Raw genomic sequence first — 16864 nt, forward strand, 5'->3', positions numbered from 1 at the left:
CAGGGCTGCTGTGCCAGCATATGCCAGCCAGGATGTGGGTTTGCCTGCTGGAAGGGGGTCAGGGGGGGTGCTGCAGCAGGAGCTGTGGGTGGCAGAGAGGAGCTGGGGGACGGGACGGATTGCTTGCCAGGCGGTGTGCAGCGTATGGCTTCGCATAGCAAGCAGTTGGGGCCCTTCCTCAAGGGTGCTCCAAGGCATTTTGCTGCCTGAGGCGAAGGGAAGTCCGATGATCCCCCATCTGCAGGTGGCGGTGGAGACCATGCTTTCTGCCCCCTCCACCCACGCCTGAGGCGGCTGCCTCGCCCTTCCTGGGCTGGGCTTTATTGGGGAGGAGGGAGGCACCCTGAGTGAGTTGGACTCAGCCGAGATGTCCGGACTCCCGGCTTGAACTTGGGCTGTGAAGCTGCTCCTTTGCTGGGAAGGGAGAGAGAGCAAAGCCAGGTGGGTTCTGCTTGCTCTTCCTCTCCACGCACCTCCACTCCTCCTCTGGGGAGGAGAGCGAATGGGCACACCCGGCCAGTCAGGCTTGGAGAAGGTAAGGGAGGCAGGTAGCCCCCCCGCCCCCCGGGAAGTGCTGCTCTAGGCGACTGCAGGGCTGCTCACGTCCCCGTGGCCTCCAGCAGCGAAGGGCTTCACGTCCCCATGGCTTGCACAGCTGCTTGGGTGGGGCGGAAATGCCCACTCTTCTTACAGGCCTTCTCCCTGGGAAGAAAAGAGCGAGCAAGAGAGGACAGGGAAGGCTGCCTGAGCAAGGCCCCTGGAACTGACCTTCTGAGCCCCAGTGGGAGGATCTCGCACTCTGCCCAGAACCACCTGGGGGGAAGCAGCCGGATAATTCTGCAGCAGGGTCCGGCAGGGGAGGAGATGCCACTTGAGTGTGAACAGCAGAGCAGGACGAGGCGGGCCAAGTAGTCGATCAAGGGAAGCCGGTCCGTGGGCTGCCCTGTTCAGGCAGATCAGATCCCCCCTGAAGGAGGCCCTGGGGCCCCTCCCGTTCCATCCGTTCCAGGTGGCTCCAGCCTTCCCTGGTCTGGGCTCTCGGCGGCTAGTCCAGTAGGATGCCCGTTCTGCCAGCCTTTAGCTTCCTGTGTTTGCATGGAGCTGAGGCTGTGGTCCGAAGGCACCAAAGTGATGCAGCCACTCTGCTGAAGCTAAGCAGGTCTCAGTCTGGTTGGTGCCGGGATGGGTGACCTCCTGGGAACCTCATGTACTGGGATGGAAGAAAGGTGGCATTTGGATGCAGTAAATACATGGTTTGGTTTGGCACAGGGCGTGCGCAGCTCACACTTGACCTTGCCATTAACTTGGGGATGGGTTAGCCTACACCAGGGCAACACAACTTTGGCCCTTCTTCAGCTGTTGTTGGACTACAGCTCCCATCAGCCCCTGACTATTGACCACTGTGGCTGGGGTTGATGGGAATTGTAGTCTAGCAGCAGTTGGAGGGCCAAAATTGTGCACCCCCTAGTCTGCGCATTAGGTAATGTTAGCATTAACAGGGAAATGATCTTTATCAGATCCATCCATCAGGAGCAGGGAGTGTCCTCTTCCACTTGTCAGATACGGAAGACGCCCCCGAAGCCAGGCCCAGTACAGGGGTCTCTGGGTGGTTCTGGAACTCCAGGGAGGAGAAGTCCATCCCTGTGGGGCAGCCACCGACTCTCCATCACAAGGTCTTCATTTGTGACATTGACAGATGAGAGGTGCCAGGATTGACTGGGCTGTCCAGTTGAACTGGGTGTTGACCTTGTGATCCTACTCGGTTTAGAAGACTTGGAGTGGGTGGCAGGACCTAGAAGAAGGCCAAGTGCTGACTTGAAATGTCGGGCTCTGTGTCTGAAGGGGTGAGAAGGCAATTCTGCTAGTCTGGGCGGCACATGGACCCATGCGCAGTCAAGCAGCGCTGCCCCCAAAGTGGCCAAATGCAGGCCCCAGATCATGGCACTGTGGCCTCTCCTTCACAGCTGCTCTGAAGGCTATCCAAGCTTGGCTGTTGATGGATCTCTAGGGCAGGGATTCTCAGCCTTGGGTCCCCAGATGTTGTTGGACTACAACTCCCATCGTCCCCAGCCACAGTGGCCAAAGGCAGCTAACATGGATCTCTCTCTGCTCAACAGTGTGCTCTCTGCTGCACACCAGCACAATGAAATGGGAGGTTTGGGGGACCATTGTAACTGTCATGGCTTCCCCCAGAGCACCCTGGGAGTTGTAGTTTTGTAAAGGTGCTGAGAATTCTATCTCTGAGAGAGGCAGACCGTCAGCCCCTTCCCTGTGTTAGGCCTAAGACCAGGACCAGTTGGTAGTGCGCAGTTGTAATCTGCCCCCAGAAAGGAAGGCCTGTGCAAGTCCCGGATTGCCTCGTTCTGCACCACGTCAATAGCACAGGCTCACAGGTGGTAATCAAGGGCAACATCCATGTACAGCGCATTTAGCAGCAGTTAAATGCATGGAGTTTTTGAGGGCTGGATGAGGTTGAGCATCTAAATCGGGAAGAATCTGAATGCCACATCTGTGGATCACCTGTGGTATCCCACCCTTTCTCCAAGGAGCTCTGAATAGTATAAAGAAAAGGCAAAGTGTGCTGTTGAGTCGGTGTTGACTCCTGGCGACCACACGGCCCTGTGGTTGTCGTTGGTAGAATACAGGAGGGGTTTCCCATTGCCTCCTCCCGTGCAGAATGAGATGATGCCTCTCAGCGTCTTCCTGTATTGCTGCCGCCTGATATAGCCGCTTCCCATTGTCTGGGAAACATACCAGCGGGGATTCAAACTGGCAACCTCTTGCTCCCTAGGCAAGTGACTTCCCCGCTGTGCCATTAGGTGGCCTTCAGGATAGTATAGATGCAGGTTATCATGTTATCCTTTATACAGCCCTGTGAGGTAGGTTTTGCTGAGAGGTAGTGAACTTGGTAGCAATTCGAACCCAGCTCTTCCAAGTCGGCGAATTCTCCATTATGCCACCCGGGCTTCTGGAGTTGCTGAAAAGGGCCCCAGCATTTTAAATGGACCTAGAATCGTGCTGAAGCAGCATCTATTCTAGACTGAGGTGTTTTCCTCAGATGCTTTCATCATGCCTGAGGACGCGTGATGCAGCCATCTTGCTGGAGCTAAGCCAAGCAGGCTGCCATAAGTACATAGGAAGCTGCCTGATATGGAGTCAAGCCCTTGGTCCATCTAGCTCAGCATTGTCTGCACTGACTGGCAGCAGCTCTCCAAGGTTTCTGGCAGGGGTCTTTCCCAGGCCTGCCTGGAGATGCTGCCAGGGACTGAGCCGAAGGGATTCTGCATGCAAAGCAGATGCTCACGCTCTGCCACTGAGCTACAGCCTCATCACTTAGGTCTGGTCAGTGTCTATATGGAAAACCTCAGGGGAACCCCAAATACCGTATCTACTTGAATCTGAGATGACTCTGGAGAGCCACCTAATGGTGCAGCGGGAAAGTCACTTGCCTAGGGAGCAAGGGGTTGCCGGTTCAAATCTTCACTGGTATGTTTCCCAGACTATGGGAAGCACCTATGTCGGGCAGCAGTGATACAGGAAGATGCTGGAAGGCATCATCTCCTACTGCGTGGGAGATGGAGATAGTCAACCCCTCCTGTATTCTACCAAAGACAACCACAGGGCTGTGTGGTCGCCAGGAGTCAACACCGACCCGATGGCACAACTTTTAGACGACTCTGCATTTAAAGTGACCCCCTTAAAAAGTAGAGGATAAATACAGGTTATACCTGCATTTACTTGAAAGGAGCAGGATTCTGAATGGAAGACGCCCTCCTGATTTCTAATATCAAAGAACTTGTGGGGGTGAGGGGTGGAACTAGTCTTGGATTCAGGAAAATACCGCAACGCTGCCGTGAGTTCTGGGATGGAAAAAAGGTTGTGAGCAAAGAAAAAATAACGTGTGAGCAAAGAAAAAATCAGTGTGAGCAAAGAAAAAATAATGAACGTGAAACCCGCCTGTGCTGTCACTTCCTAATATGATAACGACAGATATTTATAAGAAGAGGGGCTTGCTTTGGCCAGATGCCCACGCAGGCCACAGTGGTCATTGGCTTCAGATGTGGGTGGGTGAAAATTGGCGGGTCCCAGAGGGTAGAGTCAGGCTGGTGTTAGGCTACCAGAGGAGGTGCGGTGAGGGATTTGGTGGCTTGGTTGGTTTGGAAGCAGGAGTTTTCCTGGCTATGATGTGACCCCATTGGGACCAGCTGTCCACTGGCTGTGCTCCATCCAACCTTGCAGCCCAGCCCTTCTTCCATTGAGGTTTCCTCTGCCTGGTTGGCATGGGCGATGGAGAAGAGGAGGTGCCCGAGGCTGGCGTTGAGGAGTCCCAGTCTGAGACCTATGCCCTTGGCACCTTGCAAGATAACCCGATCACCATGGCTAGACTACTGGGAAAGCCCCACAGACTCCCCTCTTCCTTTCCTCCCACCTTGTGCAAACATTCTTGACACCTTTTCAGAACTGTGAGTTTCTCCGTGCTGCATCCCAGGCTAGTATTTTTCGCTAGCCACAGCTGGCCCAAGCCGCTCTGCAGATGTGGTCAGAAGAGGGTTTGCAAACTGTGATCTGGGCTAGCGACCACCAGCTTTCACACCAGTGCAGGGGTTAGAATGGAAGGGAAGCAGGGAGAGAGAGGTGTGAGCTCATGAGACCCTCCTAATCTATAAAGTAAAGGTCGAGTCTGCGTCGACTCCTGGCGCCCACAGAGCCCTGTGGTTTTCTTTGGTAGAATCCAGGAGGGGTTGACCATGGCCTCCTCCCGCGCAGTTTGAGATGATGCCTTTCAGCACTTTCCTATAGCGCTGCTGCCCAATATAGTCTGGGAAACATCCCAGTGGGGATTCGAACCAGCAACCTCTTGCTCCCTAGGCAAGTTACTTCCCCGCTGCTCCATTAGGTGGCTTCTCCTAATCCATGCACTTGGGCAATAGGGCAGAATTCTGTCTGCCATGAGCCTCCACCTCTGAATCTCTGGCCCAACTGAGCTTGGTTTGGCCAGATGAGCAATTTTGCTCCGTTCAGATGAATATAAATATGAGCCATTTTAGGAAGGGCGGTATGTTAATCGAATAAATAAATATAAGAAAGCATCAGGGCCACCATCAGGGTCAGATCCTCCGGCTGCTGTCGAGGACCCCCAGAAGACCCAGACACCAATCTCTGTACCAGGGGAATCATTGGGGGGGGGCATGGGACAGAGGCCCCCAGTGAATTGTTCAGAGCCCTGAATCTCATCAGCCCAGGGCCAGTGTAGCAAAATCTTTTCTTAGCCTGTCAAATTGTCTTGCCCCGTAATGTTTCTGGATGGACAAGAACGTAGTTTTTCATTGCCATGCCAGATTTCAGTACTGGGCAAACATTCACAAGCTAAAGGGTGTGGGATGTGGGGGGGATCATGATGCCAGCCCTGCATAAGCCACCTCCAGAAAGGAAGTGTAGCCGGGGAGACACTGAGCAGTGGGGAACTCTTTCCTCCCTTTGCTCTCTGCTGCTTCCGTCTCCATAGGCACTGTATGATATTATTAGAGACTTAACAAAAAAAACAAAAACAAAAAAACCACCACGTAATTATTCCTGGGGGGAGATCATTGAGTTTAATGATCAAAAGGGAAGCTGTGGGCCTGGTGCCCACATCTTTTCTGTACTAGCAATGCCCCTGGCTATGGCAGTGCTGATGGAGACCCTTTCAGCCCAAAGAGCCTCTCCATCATCTCCTCCTCACTCCCCTTCCATCCATAAAGGCACGCCCTCCAGCATTTCAGCGATGCCCCCCCCCGCACTTTCCAAGGTTGCACACTGGTGCAGGAAACACACTCTTCATGTGCTCAGAGGTGCTCTGCTCTCCACCAAGCCTCCAGTTTGGGGAGGCAGCTCCGGCTACTATTTCTGCAATTAGGTGTGAGGAAGTGGTCCCCAGGCCCTGGTCCAAACAGCCTCGGAGAAATCAACTGTGAGGAGCTCTCCTTGTTGTGCATATCAGGCCCGGGGTATGTGGACATGAAAAAGGTTGCTCCTGGCCTCTGTAGTTGTTGCAGACAACCAGTTCTGAGTGTAGGTACTCCTAGCTGAGATGATCTGCAGGCTGATGGCAGCCAGGCCACTGACGGAGATTGCACAAAATCCCTCTGCTTCTTGGCGCTTGCTGCACCCTCGACCCCTCCAAGAAGCTGCTGTTGGGGAGCATCCAATTAAATTGATTGGCAGAAGAGCCCAGGCAGGCGGGAGAGAGGACTTCTTGACACCTGCGTGCAATTAACTTGCGGAATTTGCTGCCACGGGGTGTGTTGGTGGCCACTAGCTTAAGACGGGGGAAATGGGCCACTTTGTGGGGAGAGTAGGTCTGTTGTTGGCTGTTAGTCGTGATAACTCGGTGGAACCTCCGTGCCCAGAGGCAGTCTACCTGTTGCTCTGTTGCTTTCATGCCTTGGTTGTGGGCTTCCCATAGGCACCCCAGGTGGGAAATAAACGGTTTTATTTATTTAATTTTTACATTTATATCCTGCTCTTCGTCCATGGAGCCCGGAGCGGTGTACACATGATTATGTTTCTCCTCACGACAACCCTGTGAGGTAGGTTAGACTGAGAGAGATGTGACTGGCCCAGTCACCCAGTGAGTTTCATGGCTGAATGGGGATTTGAACTCGGGTCTGCCCAGTCTTGGTCCAACCACGACACCGCATTGGCTCTCTTCGAACCTGACTTTATGGACCTTTGGTCCGATCCAGCAGGGCAGGTCTGTTCATGATTACTAGTCTTCATTATATAGGCTACCTTCAGGTTCAGCGGCAGGATGCTTCCAAATACCAGTTGGGGAGAGCAATGGCAGGAGAGAGGGCATGCCTTTTATCTCCTGCTTGTGGGCTCCCCAGAGGCATCCGGGGGGGTTACTGTGGAAAACAGGGTGCTGGACTAGAGAGGCCTCGGGCCTGATCCAGCAGGGCCTCTTCTTCTTCTGCACATGTTGATTGGCTGTAGCTCTTCCTTGTACCACACTCAGAATCTCAGTTACGGAGGGAGCTCAGGAATCCCTCCCTTTTTGATTGGCAATGAATATGTGACCCTGTGTTCTGTGGCTTTTCTCTTTAAAATCCAAATTCTGTGCCAGGAAAATCCAAATCCTGCCCTGCCAGTTAATGATGCAGTGTGCGTGACCCTTGCTGGCTTCTCATCTGCCCAGCTTCTTCCTGGAGGGCCACTTGGAGGGCCAGAGCCACGTGCTGCATTCTTTGATGCTCACACAAGTCCCCCAAATGGCCACGTCCACCGTACAAATAAAGGCTTGCAGCCTTGAGGCTGAATGGGAGGGAGATTGGCCGTGCTGCAGGGACTCCCCACTTCAAACTTGCTCGAGAGGAGTGCTGCCAGAGATCCCACCCCTTTCAGCCCCCTGGGAGAGCAAAAACCGGGGGGGGGGATTTGCGTGTGGGCAGCCAGCAGCTTCCCAAAGAGAAGAGGGGGAACCTCCCAAAGCGGCAGCCTTAAAGAAGAATGCCAGGTTGCTTTGGTTGCTGCTCTTAAAAACCCCTGCTAACTGAGCAAAGAGGCACCTGTTTAACATGGTGATTCTCTTTTATTGAACAGGGGGAGAGTAACTGGCCCTCTCCACCCCCAGCACACCATCCCTCCAGTGGCTGTTGCTGGTGTCTATCTGATGTTTCTTTTTAGATTGTGAGCCCTTTGGGGACAGGGATCCATCTTATTTATTTATTATTTCTCTGTGTAAACTGCCCTGAGCCATTTTTGGAAGGGCGGTGTAGAATACAAATAAATAGATAAATAATAATAATAAACAAAAACCAGAAAAGGAAATGGTGGGGGTTGACCCCTCCCTGGTGGAGTTGAACAGATGGACAAGGGGGAAAAAATAATGTGGTTTGAAAAAGAGTGACTGACATCTTGACGTGTGCTCTGCTTGCCCAACACGCATGTTTCAAGAGCTGCAGAGCCTTGTGCAAAAGTTCGGTGCCAAAAACGAGAGGCAGTCCACCGGTGGTTGTGCTAGCGTGAACACGTCTGCACGAGGACAGCACTAGCCTGGACTCAGCTCAGCTAGCGAGGGCAACTCCTTTGCACTGGGCACAGCATGAGGATGTCAGCCAATGGGAAGAGCAGGGAAGTGCAGGTGACCGCATGGGTGCTGTGTGATCCCCACCACCGCACGTTTAAGGTCATCTGAGGAGGTCCATCTCCAGTTACCCCCGGTACATCTGGGTGCTTTCTGGACTGGACCTACAACGGGGTCAGGACGTCTCTCGGAAGTGTGCTTCCACACTTCCTGCGCCGTGACACTGCAGCCCCTACGCAGACAGCAGGCTGCCGCTCACCTTGCTGATGACTTGTTGCAAATTTAATCGCTGCGGTAGAGAGCTAGGACGTCTTAGATCCGGCGTGGAAAAGCTGCTGTTTTTTCGGGTTCTTCGTTTTTGCGAGACGGCTCCCCCTGCTCTTTACGTTTTCAATGCGACTTGCCTGAACGGAGGCATTTTGCTGCTGATGAGCAGCTAGTCTGGAAAGCGCCCTTGGGGCGACTCAGAGGCGGGGCCTTTTCTGCAGCTGCTCCTGGGCTGTGGAAGGCACTCCCAGCAGAAATCTGTAGCTTGAGTTGATTGTTGGCCTTCAGGAGAGCCCTTAAAACCTGTCTTGTTTGGCTTGGCCTTCCAAGGTTTTATACCTGTTTTTAATGTTTTGTTAATGGTTTTAAACTGTTTTTAAATTGTTTTGTAATGATTGTTTTAAAAGGAATGATTTGTGGGTTTTATTGTTGCTGCTGTGCACTGCCCAGAGCTGTTTGGATGGGGCAGTATATAAATGTAATAAATAAATAAGCAAGCAAGCAAGCAAGCAATCCAGTGGGAGCCTGGATAGTGCAAAAGTTGCGGACATCACACAGCCAAATTTAGGCTGATAGGTAGCATATTGAAGTCCAGGACCCCCAAGGTAGCATTCTCGGAAATGCAACCTGTTCCGTGTGCAGGTTCAGCAAGACAGGCAGCGCTGAGGGGTCTCAATGCATGGATGAGATGTTGGTGCGGGGAGGAGGGGATTTAGATTTGGTAGGCACTGGGATACATTTTGGTGCAAGTAAGCCTGTACAAAAGGGAGGGCCTGCACTTGAACCAAGATGGAACCAGACTGCTGGCACTTAAAATCAAAAGGTTCTCAGAGCAGCTTTTAAAATCATGCCTGGGGAATAGCCAACAAGAGCTGGGCAGTATCCGGTTCGGCAAATGCCATCCCTTAAGCTGCGAGGGTGTAAAGGATTCAGATAAGAAAGGGACAGAGTCGAACCACATAAAGAGCAGGCAGGAGCCTGTGCCAGCTGGTCAAGGAGTCATAAGAAAGATAGCAGACACCAGGGAAGAGATTCAGCGTGTAGGTGCTTATATGCCAATGCCAGAAGCCTCCGAGCCCAGATGGTTGAGCTGGAGTGCTTGGCTGCTAACGCAGAAATAGATATAGTGGGCATAACAGAAACATGGTGGAACAGTGAGAGCCAGTGGCACACTGTTATCCCTGGAAATAAACTCTATCGAAAGGACAGGGAGGGGCACCTTGGAGGTGGAGTAGCACTGTGCGTTAAAGAAGGGATAGAATCTAACCAAGTAGAAAACCTAGGTGGACTGGAGTCCTCCACAGACCCCCTGTGGGTGACAATACAAGGCCAGAAAGGAAATGTGCTACTGAGGACGTGCTATCGCCCGCCGAAGCAAAACACTGACAGTGACTGGGAGTTGCAAGAGGAAATCAGGAAGGTATCAAGGAGAGGCAGGTCAGTAATTTAATGGGTGACCCACACATAGACTGGGTACATTCATAGTCAAGTAATAACAAAGAGGTCAGATTTCTAGATACGCTGAATGACTGTGCCCCAGAACAGCTGGTCATGGAACTAACCAGCGAGAAAGTGACTTTGGGCTAAATTCTGAGTGGCACCCAGGACCTGGTGTGTGATGTCAGGGTCATGGACCCTTTAGGGAACAGTGACCATAGTGCCATCAAATTCAGCAGACGTGCGGGGAGAGAATCACCAAGGAAGTCTAACATAGACACTTTGAATTTCAGAAGAAGAAACTTCTCTAAAATGAGGAGTTTGGTGAAAAGAAAAGGGAAAGGGAAAATCAGGAGAGTCACTTTGCTCCGGAATGCGTGGAGTTTATTTAAAACTACAGTACTAGGAGCCCAGTTAGAATGTATACCAAAAAGGGGGAAAGATACCACCAAGACCGGGTGGATGCCTCATGACTAGCAGGTAAAGTCCAGGGAGCTATAAAGGGGAAGAAGACCTCTTTCAAAAATTGGAAATCCTGCCCAAATGAAGAGAACAGAAAGGAACACAAACTCTGGCAAAAGAAATGCAAGGTGACAATAAAGGAGGCAAAAAGAGAGTTTGAGGAACATTTAGCTAAAAGCATCAAGGGGAATAACAAAAATTTCTTTAAATACATCAGAAGCAGGAAACCTGCCAGGGAGGCAGTTGGACCATTAGACAATGAGGGAGTGAAAGGGATTATTAAGGCGGATATGGAGGTTGCAGGGAAGCTGAATGAGTTCTTTGCATCTGTCCTGACGGCCGAGGATACTGAGCATGTACCTGTTCCTGAACCAGACTTCTCAGGGGCGGAAGCTAAAGAACTGAGTCAGATAGAAGTGACAAGGGATGATGTTCTAAACTGTCTGGAAAAATTAAAAACTAGCAAATCGCCAGGGCCAGATGGCATCCATCCAAGAGTCCTTAAAGAACTCAAATGCGAAATTGCCAACCTCCTTGCAAAAATACATAGCTTATCCCTACAATGAGGCTCTGTGCTTCAGGACTGGAAAGTAGCAAATGTAACACCGATTTTCAAAAAGGGATCCAGGGGTGATCCAGGAAATTACAGGCCCGTTAGCTTATAAATAGATGGAATTTATTTTCCAATTTCCAATGGGAACTTCCAGGCAAATAGATGGAAAACATTCTCAAGGATAAAATTGTAGAATTGCACATAGAAGAACAGGCCCTGCTGGGAAGAACCAGCATGGCTTCTGCAAAGGCAAATCTTGCTTCACGAACCTTTGGGAGTTCTTTGATAGTGTCAACAGGTGTGTGGATAAAGGTGACCCAGTTGACATAGTATAACTGGACTTCCAAAAAGCTTTTGACAAAGTTCCTTATCAAAGACTCTTGAGAAAACTTAGCAGTCATGGGATAAGGGGACAAGCACATGTGTGGATTGCTAACTGTTTGAAGGACAGGAAACAGAGGGTAGGTATAAATAGAGAGTTTCACAATGGAGGGAAGTAAGAAGTGGGGTCCTTCAGGGATCTGTACTCGGACTGGTGCTTTTTAATGTATTCATAAATGATCTAGAATTTGGAGTAAGCAGCAAGGTGGCCAGATTTGCAGATGATACCAAACTATTTAGGGTAGTGAAATCCAAAACAGATTGGCAAATGCAGTTCAATGTTGGCAAGGAAGGGGATTGAAAATAAAACTGCTCATATTATAATGCCCTTATACATAACTGTGGTGCAGCCACACTTGGAGTACTGCATACAATTTTGGTTACCACATCTCAAGAAGGACATTGTAGAACTGGAAAAGGTGCAGAAGAAGGCAACCAAGATGATCAGGGACCTAGAGTACCTTTCTTATGAGGCAAGGCTACAACACCTGGGGTTCTTTAGTTGAGAAAAAAGACGACTGCGGGGAGACATGATAGAGACCCTAACCCTCCCACATCACTAGAACTAGGGGTCATCCCATGAAATTGATTGCCAAGAAATTTAGGTCCAACAAACGGAGGTACTTTTTCATACAATGCATCACCAACTTGTGGAATTCTCTACCACAAGATGTGGTGACAGCCAACAACCATTGGCTGCCACAGCATTGCCTTTAGGTACAAAAAGTTTGCTCTTTCAGGGTGTAGAGAATGCAGCCTCTCTGTAGCATGATGTGTGCAGAGAAGCCAGACTGGGGGCAACAGTTGTGGATTCACACTCACTTGTGTACAAAGGTCCTTGGAGTTCACGCCGACCTGTGTGGCCTTGAGGGCTAGGCACTTTTTTTTAAAAGCCAGATTCCCACGAGGCTGTTATATGGGCCGGATGCGGAATGCACTCTGCCCTAGTGGTGCCAGCCATTTATGTTTTTTGTGTGTTCTGGGGATCCAGCATGGGTGAAAAAGCCTCTCTCTCCACCCCTCTGGAAGCGAAAACTCCTTCCTGCATAGTTTGCATTCTAGGAAGACTTGAACTGCTCTGCTTTTACTGTGGGCCCCAAGATGATAGTCCCCGGTCTGGGAGGTGGGGCAATCAGCCTCCCCCCCCCCGCTCATTTCTCCGGGAGCTTTCCCAGACCACAGGCTTTCCTTGGAGGCTTTACTGTGAGTTCGAAGTTGTCCCCCCAAACCGATGCAAAAAGTGGTTTTTTTTTTAACCCCGGATATAAATCGGGCTACACACTAACATGTGATGAAAAACCCAAACCGTGTGAGAAGTGTTGCTCCCTGATAGATCACAAGGACCTCGGGGTGAATTTGGCCGATATGTGAGTGCACACCTCCGTTCTGGCGGAGATGCGAACTAAAAGCCCGGTGTGGAAATGACCCAGCAAGAGTCAAGACAAGGAGAAAAGCCTAATCAAAAGAGACACTCTGGTTTGGGGCACCGAAGACACCAGTGCTGTCAACACGGGCAGGATCTTCTGTGAATTAGGCAGCCCCTAAACTGGGGAGCCCCAGATGGAAATGTGGATAATAGCAGTGGGCAGGTTTGACCTCTGGGTAGCTATGGACCGTGTGCACACGTCTTCTGACTCATTGGCTAGTTTCTGAAAAGAAGGGCGTCCAGGCTGAGGCCAAAGGTTTGCTGCACCTTCTGCCCAGGAAGCCCTTCTTCCTAATCCCTGGTGCACATTGCGGGGTGTGTGTGTGTATGTGTGTGGCTGGTTGAGATCACGTGGGGTTGATTTTGCACGCAACGTGCTGCATCACAGAGTGGTGCAAAATCAGCCCGGCGCATGAGGGAAGGCTCTTCCTGCCTGCTCCCCTGCCAATCTCTTTTGTGCAGGGCCTCCACATGAGTTTTTCCATGGGGAGGGAAAAAAAAGTCACTTCCCAATGTGCCTTCGGGTCCTCAGCACCTGCCATGGCAGATCTTCCCTTTCAGGAGGGGGGGTGGCGGTGTTAGTCCGGGGCGGCACAGTGTACCTTCCTCATCCGCCAAAAGCTTATTTTATAATTTGTTGATCTTTAAAGTGCCATCGGACCCGTGGTTGCACTTGCATTCCCTGTGTCTGGGCTGTGCATGCTCAGCGGGGGAGAGAAAAGCAGTCTGCACACGCTCGGAGGAATGGTTTTAATCGCGGCACATGCGATTGGGGCTGAGTCCGAGCATTGAAGTCCGGGACCAGGGGCCCCGCGAGGTGGGAGTGGGCCCTGGTGCAAAAGGTGAAGGGGGGCCCCTTCTGCCTTCTTCAGAGAGGTGCGAGGGGGAGAGCGAGGAGGAAGGTGTCACCTACGCCCCTGCCCTGGACTCTGCATGTGCTCAGAGGCACCGTTTCAGCTTTGCTTGGGCTGTTCCAGGGACTACACTCAGATTCCGCCATAGGGAAGAAGCCCTGAGTCCTGGACTCTCAATGGCTCTGAAACAATCCGCTGCCTCTCCGAACCGGGCGTGAGAATGAGCCGGGGAGGGAGCGCGTGTTCTCTGCAGCCGTCTCACCCGGGAGGCCTAGCCTGGAAAGGATTTTCCTGTCGTACTCCTGTCAGTACGGCCCGTCTCCCATCTCTGGGGCCTCTGAGCTTGCCTGGGGTGTGCGGGAGGTGGGGTTGATGGTGTCGGACATGGGCTGGCTGGGCTAGGGATATTTCTGGCCTTTCCTCCCTAATGCTGTGGTTCTGCTTCTCCAGTAGGGTCCCTACTGTACTCGGAAGGGGGGGCAGGGAGAGGAGCCAGTGAGGTGCACCAGACATCAAAAGGTCAGTGTCAACCCTCCCTTCCCTTCTCCCCCACCCCCCGATATTCATGTGAAACACACGAGATGCAAATTCGGCAAAATGGTTCCTTTTATTGCATTAGCTTAGGTTGCTAATGTAGCCTAGTCGCTTAGATTAGCACATGCAGGCTTCAAGGATCCACAGAACTCTTGGAGAAGTAAAATGGAAGTGATTCAACTACATCCAGATGGTTGATAAAAGATTATTGGCATGTTTCCTTGCAACTAATCTCATTATGTACATCCCTGACTTAGCTCCCTTTTTGTGCAGCCTGTTGATGAGGAGTTCTGTGAAACTCAAAAGCTTGCATACTCCTGTAGCACCTCACTTGTGCCAATTTTAAAAATACCATTTGCAATTGCTTTGTACCTCTTGCTTTTTGGGACCAACACATCCACTGCTCCCTACTGAATAATAACGGACTTTATTGTACAAGGTTTATGCCAATTTCTGCTTTGTTTGTTCTGTGCCCCTGAGACCCACAAATCGCCCATAATCATGTTGTGCCGATTGCCTGGTAGTTAGATTTGAGAGATGTGTGTGGTGAACTCCATGTGGGGAAAAGGTCTGCAAAACCCCGGTCGAAATGAATGAAGCCTTTGAGCTCTGGTATGGCTTCTTACAAGGGGCCCAAGTGCTGAGTAATTTCAGACATATTTTGAGCTCATATTTTAAGGCTGACTCCTTAGAAATGTGATGCTCTTGTTGAATTGCGGGTCTGGGGCCGTAGCTGAGTGGCAGAGTCCCTGCTCCGCAGGCAGAAGGAAGGTCCCGGGTTCAATCCCTGGCAGCATCTTCAGCTTGGATCGGAAACGACCCAGGAGTCATGGGGAGAAGGGTCAGCTGACCCCTCAGATGACAGGAATGGATGGAATCAAAAAGTGACCTGGATAGAATGGAGAGCTGGGCTGAAACTAACAGGATAGGATCCGCTAATGGCAAATCCAAAGTTATGCATGCTGGGAAAAAGAAATCAAATTTATTTGATAAATTTGGGGAAACTGGAGGGAATCTGGACTGGACTGGGGAAACCAGTCGGGGGGAGGATCTGGCATGGCAGTAGTATGCAGAAGGACATAGGAAGCTGCCCTAGACTGAGCCAGACCCTTGGTCCCTCTAGCACAGTCTTGTCTACACTGACTGGCAGCAGCCAGAGGTGCACCAAGGTAATTTTGGAGCCTGGACCTCAAGGTCTTTGGAGGCCCCCCCGCCCGCTGCAAATTAAGCATCATCATACTCCACTGGGCGACCACACCACCCAGGACAGACTAAAGAGGATTTGGGGGCTCCCAGGAGCTGTGGAGGCCCTGGACATTGGCCCCGAAGTCCAGGGATAAGAGAACACCTCTGGAAGCAGCTCTCTGACATTTCAGGCAGGCGTCTTTCCCAGCCCTACCTGGAGATGCAGCCAGGGACTGAATGCCGGGTCTTCTGGCAGCGCAAAGCAGACGCTCTGCCACTGAGCTATGGACCCATCCCCGCCCGATTGTTCTGCAAGGTGGGAGGAAGCAGTTGTGCTGGATGAATTCCTCTGTTTCTGTGTGGCAGCGGTCAGATTCCCAGAAGAGGACAGAGGGCTGGAAGAGCTTGCTTGGGTGTGTGTGTGTGTGTGTGTGTGTATTGCAAATGCTTTTTTCTGATTGGCTGTTTAGTGGGTCGGTTGGTGGCCTTGAAGCTGTAGGGAAACAAGAAAACCTTGGAGACTTCACACCTTTCCTTGAAATGCTTTGTGGCAGGAAATCTCGGTGATGGCTCTGGATCTTTCCAGGGCCTCAAATGCAGGGGCGGAGAAGGGCACGTATAGGGGAGGATGGGCAGGTGGGGAGTGGGGGGGGGCAGCACTCCATCTAATTTTTATCATCTGTTTGTGGAATGAGCTTTGTTCTGGATGGGAGTGTGCGCGCGCCTGCATTCAGAGGGGGGCCTTCCTGATTCAACCTGAGTGGGGTCTAAAATTAACTGAGTGGACATCCAATAACTTGTGTGTGCACACACATGCGCACGCTTTAGAGAGAACCTTGGAGCGGGGGCATGTTTCATGCTTCCCCCCGCCTTCAGGACTCCCATGTAAATGCATTGGCTGTTCTTCGTCCTCCTTTCCTCCAGCCAGATTACATAAGAACATAAGAACAGCCCTGCTGGATCAGGACCAAGAAGGCCCATCCAGTCCAGCATCCTTCTCCGCTGCTGCCCCGAGACTCTCGAATGCGCTTTCTGCTGAAAGAAGAGCCTCCCCATCTCTGACCGCTTTTAAAAAAGGCAATCAAGACACATTTGTTCACCCAGCCTTTTAATTAGATGCTGTTTTAATAGTTTTAAACACAGTTTTAGTTTTAAATTGTTGTCATGTTTTGACCTTTTTATTTTGTTGTAATTTGTATTATTTTATTGTATACCACTCAGAGACATATGCTTTGGGCAGTATACAAATATATTAGATAGATAGATAGATAGATTTATTAGATAGATAGATCATTAAATTTTTAAAAGGGGGAAGGAGGGTGCAGATAGATAGATAGATAGATAGATCTGGGGGCCCACGGTGGGAAGCCCCTGCAGGAAGGATTTCGTGCTGGTGAGTGTGTCCCTGCAGCTGGCTCTGTATGGTGCCTGCTGCTGCTGTGTTTTCTTCTGCATCTGCTTGTGAACCTGTAGATGTGATTGTCTCTGTTCTGCCTGTTGGCCCTTCCTCCTTGCTCATGCGCACCGTGTGTGTGTGTGTGTGTGTGTGTGTGTGTGTGTCCACAGAGACTCCTGGCAGCTTTGCCTCTCCCCACAGGCCCTGGACTTCTACGCACACACACACCAGCCCCTGTTTTCCCAGACGCATGCACGCACAACCCAGCCCCCTGCCAGCTGTGCGAAGCGTGAAACCAAAATCC

At 51.2% G+C, this 16864-nt stretch overlaps 1 protein-coding gene across 20 annotated transcripts in view; it reads left to right on the forward strand.

The window, feature by feature from the left end:
- The window catches only part of NRXN2 (neurexin 2), a 366798-nt gene that overhangs the window by 92757 nt on the left and 257177 nt on the right, over positions 1–16864 (forward strand). For 13 of the 20 annotated variants that reach the window (XM_053278159.1, XM_053278172.1, XM_053278167.1 and 10 more), the window contains one exon: positions 13896–13964. The exons of 4 other annotated variants lie outside the window; for them this stretch is intronic. In XM_053278159.1, the coding sequence (XP_053134134.1) occupies positions 13896–13964 (69 nt within the window). The remainder of the gene's footprint in view (positions 1–13895; positions 13965–16864) is intronic. 3 more of the 20 variants (XM_053278161.1, XM_053278174.1, XM_053278165.1) reach the window with 1 other exon arrangement.

Source organism: Hemicordylus capensis, chromosome 14 (genome assembly GCF_027244095.1).
Source record: "Hemicordylus capensis ecotype Gifberg chromosome 14, rHemCap1.1.pri, whole genome shotgun sequence".
NCBI lineage: Eukaryota > Metazoa > Chordata > Lepidosauria > Squamata > Cordylidae > Hemicordylus > Hemicordylus capensis.